This window comes from Trichechus manatus, unplaced genomic scaffold (genome assembly GCF_000243295.1).
Source record: "Trichechus manatus latirostris isolate Lorelei unplaced genomic scaffold, TriManLat1.0 scaffold00048, whole genome shotgun sequence".
NCBI lineage: Eukaryota > Metazoa > Chordata > Mammalia > Sirenia > Trichechidae > Trichechus > Trichechus manatus.
The window spans coordinates 5,683,029-5,691,154 of NW_004443984.1; the positions used below are offsets into that span (position 1 = coordinate 5,683,029).

At 46.0% G+C, this 8,126-nt stretch overlaps 1 protein-coding gene across 1 annotated transcript in view; it reads left to right on the top strand.

The window, feature by feature from the left end:
• Nucleotides 1-4,880, top strand: part of MYOM3 (myomesin 3) — a 56,919-nt gene extending 52,039 nt beyond the window's left edge. Inside the window, exons 32-36 of the mRNA XM_004377260.1 lie at nt 67-230; nt 454-490; nt 671-693; nt 3,237-3,292; nt 4,617-4,880. Of these exons, the coding sequence (XP_004377317.1) occupies nt 67-230; nt 454-490; nt 671-693; nt 3,237-3,292; nt 4,617-4,880 (544 nt within the window). The remainder of the gene's footprint in view (nt 1-66; nt 231-453; nt 491-670; nt 694-3,236; nt 3,293-4,616) is intronic.
• The last annotated feature ends 3,246 nt before the right edge of the window (nt 4,881-8,126 follow it).

An 8,126-nucleotide genomic window follows, 5' to 3' on the forward strand; every position in this document is an offset into this window, starting at 1 on the left:
GACAACCTGTCCCCAAAGTGCTTTGGGGCTGAGCCATGTTAACCATTGCTTTGCCCTCCCATTCAGAGAAAAACGCCTAGAGAGCGGTGACCGGCTGAGGGCTGGCACCACCCTTGATGAGATCTGGCTCCACATCCTGGACCCCAAAGACTCAGACAAAGGCAAATACACCCTGGAAATATCTTCCGGGAAGGAAGCCTGGAAGCTCTCGGTTGATCTCTCAGGGCAAGGTGAGCCATCCACCTGTCTGTCCACGGGGGACAGAGAGGCATGGTTACAAGATTCCATGTCGTTTTGGGGGACCCCCATCTACCTATCTGATTCTGGAACTGCCCTAAAAGAATATGAAAGGGGAGGAAAGAGTAGAGGAACAGTCCCACGCTAAGCCCTGTACCTAGGGGTCACATGGGCAGAGCCACTGATTCACCCCCTCCCTCTTTTTCCTTCTTTCAGCTTTTGATGATGCCCTGGCTGAACACCAGCAGCTGAAGTAAGTTCCCCTCTGGTTCTCAGCGTGAATCATGGGCCCTCAGGGTGTGGGTGAGCTGTGCACAGTACCCCTTCCTGGGAGCCGCAGCCACCTCCACCTTTCCCTCTTCACCCCTCACCCCCCAACTGGACAGGACTGTCCTTTAACAAATGAAAACTTTTCCACTTTTCTGTTTTTCAGAGCTGCAGCCATCATTGAGAAGAGTAAGTGCACCGATATTTTCGTTTTCTTGTTTCTGGGTTTGAATCGGGCTTGGGCAGCTGAAGTTCCAAGTTTCCAGTGGGATCTGTCTATGACTCTGGGTTCAGATACAGCTGCTCCAAGAGACGTAGGTGGGGGCAGAGTGAAGGCAGAAGATAAGAAGGACAAGGATTGGCTGAGATCATGGGCATGGAAGTGCCCAGGAGGGCCACCAACAATGGTGTTCCAAGCAGGAACACCAGCAACGTTGGTGAGACTCCAAAGGCAAAGGATGGAGATGAAGGGTCTGGGCAGGCCTTCCAGAGTGAGGCATGAGGAATGGGAGCCTTTAAAGCCAAAATTGGCTGTCAGACATTGGAGCCTCATCTAATCCAAGATGCAGTCCCAAGATGCAGCCCCAAACCCAGAGGGATGTGCCATGGCCTCTGAGTGCCACCAGGTCCACACATTCAAGAGCTCCCCATTCATCAGTCTAAATGCCTCATTTTTTAAGGAGTCTGGCCTTCCGATTTCACTGGCCCAGCAGATCGGGAGTAGGAGTTTCGATGACGGAAAGACTTCTGGGCGTAGAGCAAAGGCAGCCTGACAGCAAGGAAGGGAGTAAAAGACTATAAGAAAAAGACAAGAGAATGGAAAACACTGCTCACTGGGGTCATTACTTGCAGCCACCGCCCATCTGTCAGTGGAGGCTTGCATGTTGTTATGATGCTGAACTGGTTTCAGCACAGCTCCTAAACTAAGACAGACTACAAAGAATGACCTGGTGATCTAGTTCCCAAAATCAGCCAATGAAAACCACAATGGCCCAAACCACAACCAGTCATGGGGATGGCACAGGACTGGGCATCATTTCATTCTGTTGTGCATGAGATCACCAATAATTGGGGGCTGACTCAACAGCAGCTAACAATAACAACAGATTTGAAATGGCCACATAAACCAGAGACTTCATCAGCCTGAGACCAGAAGAACTAGATGGTGCCCAGCTACCACCAATGACCGCCCTGACAGGGAACACAACAGAGAGTCCCTGATGGAGCAGGAGAAAGGTGGCATGCAGAACTCAAATTCTAGTAAGAAGACCAGACTTAATGGTCTGACTGAGACTGGAGGAACCCCAGAAAGCATGGCCCCTGGATTCTCTATCAGCCCAGAACTAAAACAATTTCCGAGGCCAACTCTTCAGACAGAGATTGGACTGGACTGTGGGACATAAAGTGATACTCATGAGGAATGTGCCTCTTAGCTCAAGTAGATACAAGAGACTAAATGGGCAGCTTCTGTCCGGAGTTGAGATGGGAAGGCAGAGAGGGTTAGAAGCTAGTTGAATGGACATGGGGAATCAGGTGGAAAGGAAGAGTGTGCTGTCACAGTATGAGAGCAATTAGAGTCACATAACAATATATGTATAAATTCTTGTATGGGAAAAAATTAAAATTAAAAAAAAAAAAAAAACACATTTGCCCTGTGTGGCGTCCTAGTCCCTGAGTGCCCCCGCTTGACAGGGAGTACAGGCCTTGGCATTCTTAGTTGGAATCTGAAAGGGGCATTCAAGAGGTCTAAAAGGCCATACACTCAGAAGGCCTTGCAGGAGGTATCCATCATGGTAGAAAGAGCACATCCTGGAAACCAGCCTCAGCCTGCCCAGTGGCTCAGAGTAGCACCAACTCAAGGAGGCTTTTGAACCAGTCACACTGCCAGTCTAATCATTTACTGGGTAAAGCTATCCCCTCTGGAATTCTGTGCCCCTGGACAGGATGCCCCACCCAGGACCCTAACAAAGGGAAGCTGAATTCACCAACACGTGATTACTGAAGCTTGTAGATTCTGAGTCAAGGAACGTGGATCATCTCACCCCAGCTGGGGCAGGCTGGTGTAAAATATCTGCCCTACAAACGGTGTCTATCTCTGAGGCCTTCCCCACCCAGTTCGGGGTCCTGCTGCCCTTACGTCTACTGGACAATCAGCTTTGAGCTCTTTACACTTCCCTCATCCGTGGTCTAGGGCCCGTGCTGACCACTCTCTTCTGTTTTCACAGCCTCAGTTGCAGTATAAGGAATATATTGGTTTTCCACTTGGTAATTTACAACACATTCTCTTCCTGCCCACCTACAGTGGTCACTAGGGCCCTCCCTTGGCTAGAGTCAAGTGTCCCAAAATGTTCTAGCTCACTTTTCCTGACCCCCTCTTGGTACACGCCCTTAGCTTGTTCATCACACCCGTTGTGAGTGAATTTTGCTAGTTTAAGCCTCACAGCAATCTAATTGACCTTTTCCCTTCTTACGGGAGGGGCATCTTGCTGTCACCTCCAGGAACCACCAATCATAATGATAACCTCACATCAGTGACAGAACCATAGTATATTCCATACCTTCTATTTTGAAGGCAAAGAAACATCTTTAAATTTTAGAAATTTCCACCCAAAATGATTAAAATAGAAAAAAGAAACATTGCTTAAAAATAAATCTCAGCTATGTGGAAACCTGCTTCTGGAAAGCAGTCAGCAGGAAAGGATTCATCCCTGGGGTCTCTTTCTTTCTTCTAGATCGTGCCAAAGTCGTGAGGGGCCTGCCAGACGTGGCCACGATTATGGAAGACAAGGTACAGACCCTTCTGTCCCATACTGTGTTTCCTCATGTATTGATCACAGATCATGAAACAATGTAGCATTATGGATTCAAGAGCCAAAAAGTGGCAGGTGGGCCAAAGGGGCCAGATCTGCCAAGTCTAGCCAAGTGACCACAGCTCATTGATTGCATGTAGTATCAGGGAAAGACACTGAGCCTGGAGCTAGACCCAAGTGGGTGCTTGTCTCAGCTCTGCCCCATCTCTCTAGGTAGCCCTGGGTGTCACTTCTGTCTCTGAACTTCAGTTTCCACAGGATTTGTACTGGATTATCCCTGAAGGCGCTTCCAGGGCTGAAATTCTGCAAGTCTAGTGTTCTAGAAAATGAAAGCTAACATTTTTATGGTGTTCACTTTGTACAAGGCACTCTTCCATACATGTTACATATTTTAGCTTATTTAATCATCAAGGCTCAAACTAAAAATATCCCCTGAAATCTTCTTAAAGCCAAACAATAATTTAGCTTAACTAGTAAACAATGTCTGCCTTGAGCATTATACTCTTTTAAGGACTATCTATATAGGATCAAATTGACAACAGCAACTGAAAAGATTAGATAGGAACCTTAGGTGCAGTGAATTTATGTTAATGGGGGAGGAACAACTCAGAAAAAGAGGGTGAGAATGGTTACACAACTCAAAGGATGTAGCCAATGTCACTTAATGGTACATGTAGAAACTTGTATTGGTGTATGTTTTGCTGTGTATAATGTCAACAACAACAAAATTAATAAAGTTATTTTTAAAAAATCATTAAGGCAACCACAGGAAACAGGGTATTATTACTAGTCCCATTTTATAGCTGAGGAAACTGAGGTCCAGAGAGGTTAACAGACTTGCCTAAGGTCACACAACTTAAAGAGATAGAGCTGGGATTCACACCCAGAACCTGTGTGTTTAACCACTATACTATGCATTAGAGCTTGTCCAAGAATTTTCAAACTCAATTCATAGACTCTTATTATTAAAGCAATATAACTTTATTTGCATGGTAAAATTATAATGATGTACATACAACAAAAAGCAATAAATTCTGTGGCAACTAATTGCTAGAGCAATAATTGTCTGAAATTCTAATTAGTAAGTATTTTGGTGGAAAGGTTGAGGATGGAAGCTGTGGGGTTAAAATGAAGTGTCTCTCCATTTAATGTTATCACTTTATTAGTTACAGTAAGGCACATGCAATGGGTTTATCACAAGGAGTAGCCTGTCCTGGGAGCTTTCTTGGGGAATAAAGGTGAATGCCAGGGATTATTACCCCAGGTGAAATTGAATGTTTCTCTTCTTGTCCTTTGAAACAGACTCTGTGCCTGACCTGCGTCATCTCAGGCGACCCCATCCCTGAAGTCTCTTGGCTGAAGAATGACCAGCCTGTCACCTTCCTTGACCGCTACCACATGGAGATGAGGGGGACAGAGGTCACAATCACCATCAACAGGGTCCAAAGTGAGGACAGCGGGCGCTATGGCGTCTTTGTCAAGAACAAGTATGGCTCCGAGACAGGCCAGGTCACCATCAGCGTGTTCAAACATGGGGAGGAGCCCAAGGAGCTGAAGAAGATGTGACGGGGCATGTGCAGGCACAGCCTGAGGTCCAGTCTGCATGGACCAGTAGGGTCAACCAGTGGGACATATCCTGACTCAGGCCATAGGAGTAGAGAAGAGGAGAGAGCAAGGATGAGGATGGAACCCAGAATGTGAGGGTGGAGGTGGGATGGATGCACCAAAGTGGGGAAGCAAAGACTTTGAAGGGGTCCTGAGAAGCATCTGGGATAGCAAGACAAGCACTGGACTTGGAGTAGTAGACCTAGGTTCAAGATTTCACCTCTAAACTTGCCATAACTCTTGGTTTTCTCATCTATCAAATGGGAATTCTTACTCCTAGAGATTGTTTGTGAAAGCCCCTTATAAACCATATACAAGTGGTTCTCAATGGGAGGCAATTTCACCAGACATTTGGCAATATCCAAATTTTTGTTTGCCACAACTGAGTGGGTTCTACTGGCATCCAGTAGATGGAGGCCAAGGATGCTGCTAAACATCCTACAATGCTCAGGATAGCCCCCTACAACAAAGAATTATTTGATCTCAAATGTCAATAGTACTGACGTTGGAAGAGCCCACCATATACTGGTATATCACAGTACCCCTCTTTTAGGATACATTTTCAATTCACTTAAGCTCAACAAACATTAATTTGCAGTCTAGCATGTGCAGACTAAAGATGGCACTGGGAATGCAAATAAATAATATACAGGCCCGCCCTCAAGGAGCTCCCATCCAGTAGCAGAGACAGACCCAGGTACAAATGACCCCAGGCCAAGACAGAATATGATAAAGATTATAAAGCAGATGCAAATACAGTGCTTCCAGAGGTCAGAGGAGGGAGATGTTCATCCCAACTGGGAGACATAGGGCTTCCAAATACCTGCACAGAAGGGGCAGAATTGGTGCTGGATCCAGAAAAGTGAGTCACATTTGGCAGTGGAAATGGGAGGACACTTCAGTGCTCCTCATATCTCAGTGCTCATGGTGTGAGCAAAGACAAGGAGGTGGAATGAGGTTGCCTCGGTGACATGGCAGGAGGTTCTGATAACCTTTAGGACTTCTTCTAGGGTATGATTGATGCTGGTTGGCCTTTCTTGGTGGATCTCAATGCAGAGCTGGACATTTCACTGTCCTCCAGTTTCCTTCTATTTTTGAGTATTTTGGGGGGATTATGAAAATTATAGATGTTTTAAAATTTTGGAAAATATAAAGGAGAAAATAAAAATTGCCTATACTACTAACAGCAGGAGGTAACACCTGCCTCTGGTTTCTGAAATGACTTCTGAACTAAAGGATAAAATGAAACACACCTACATTCACCACCAAAGCTCCCGTCAAGGCATGGTGGGTATTATGTCCCCCAGTGGCTCACGTTCTAGGCTTCATGATTCAGGTGGACCTGGTGTTCAGTGCAGCCTTTACTGAGTGGGTGCCTGAGTGGACACTGAGTGGGAACAAGCTGGGGAACCTGGGAGATTTGGAGGCAAACCCGTCTGGGCTTGAAGCACTCCTCTGCCACATAGTCACTATGGGATCCTGGGCACTTCTTTTTCTTTTTCTGACCTTGGTTTCCCATCTGTAAAGCGAGGGATTGAAAGATAATTTTTGAGGGCCCTTCTAGCTGATGCTAAAATTGTTATTACTTCCCCAAACTTGGTTCTCTTTTGCTTTTCTCTTCCTACGAAAATGGGCGGGGGGGGGGAGGATGGGCAAGAGGCCTATCTTAGCCCATCCATCCACTCTCATACTTGTAATCTCAGAGACTTGGTTTCCTCAATGTGCCAGTGGAAAATGTCATAAATTTCATTGAAATCAGGAAGCCCAGCACCCAGGCACTTTGTCCTTAAAACAACAGCTTACATCTTCACACGAAGTACCTTCCCTTCGTCTACTTCACATGATCCCCACCACAACACAGGGAGGTAGGCAGGAAAGATGATAATAACAGTAAAGCATGTAGCTCAACGCTTGAAAGGTTAGGAAGCAGTCTCATATCTCAGTGCTCATCAAATCAAATGAGACAGCATATAATTGGCCCCATTTTTACAGATATGGCAGCTGAGAACCTCAGAGCTAAATGGCAGTCAGGAAGAGAACCAGTGTCTGTGTCCTGGTTCAGAGGACATCTGCTCTGCCATGCTGCCTGTCTTAGCCATCTAGTGCTGCTATAACAGAAATACCACAAGTGTATGGCTTTAACAAAGAGAAATTTATTTTCTCACAGTCTAGTAGGGTGTCAGTTCAAGGGGAAGGCTTTCTTTCTCTGTCGGCTCTAGAGGAAAGTCCTTCTCATCAATCTTCCCCTGGACTAGGAGCTTCTCAACGCAGGAACCCTGGGCCCAAAGGACGCTCTCTGCTCCTGGCACTACTTTCTTTTCCATCTCTCTGCTTGTTTCTTTTATATCTCTAAAGAGATTGGCTCAAGGTACAATCCATTCTTGAAGATTGTGTCCTGCCTCATTAACATAACTGCCACCTATCCCACCTCATTAACATCATAGAGGTAGGATTTACAACATACAGGAAAATCACATCAGATGACAAAATGGTGGACAATCACACAATACTGGGAATCACGGCCTAGCCAAATTGATACACATATTTTTGGGGGGACACAATTCAATCCATAATACTGCCCCTGAGCAATGCAGAGGGGGTAAATGCAGCCCAGAGTCCAGAGGCGAACAACACCTGTTGTTAGGTGCCGTCAAGTCAGTTCCGACTCATAGCAACCCTATGTACAACAGAATGAAACACTGCCCAGTCCTGCACCATCCTCAAAATCATTGTTATGCTTGAGCCCATTGTTGCAGCCACTGTGTCAATCCATCTCGTTGAGGGCCTTCATGTTTTTGCTGACCCTCTACTTTATCAAGCATGATGTCCTTCTCCAGGGACTGGTCCCTCCTGATAATATGTCCAAAGTAAGTTAGATGAAGTCTTGCTTGCTTCTAAGGAACATTCTGGTTGTACTCCTTCCAAGACAGATTTGTTCATTCTTCTAGAAGTTCATAGTATATTCAACATTCTTTGCCAACACCACAGCACCTCGTTGTTGTTATGTGCCATCGAGTCAGTTCCGAGTCAAAGCGACCCCATGTACAGCAGAACGAAGCACTGCCTGGTCCTGCGCCATCCCCACAATCACTGTTATGCTTGAGCCCATTGTTGCAGCAACAGTGTCAATCCATCTTGTTGAGTGTCTTCCTCTCTTTCGCTGAACCTCTACTTTACCAAACATGACGCCTTCCTCCAGGGACTGGT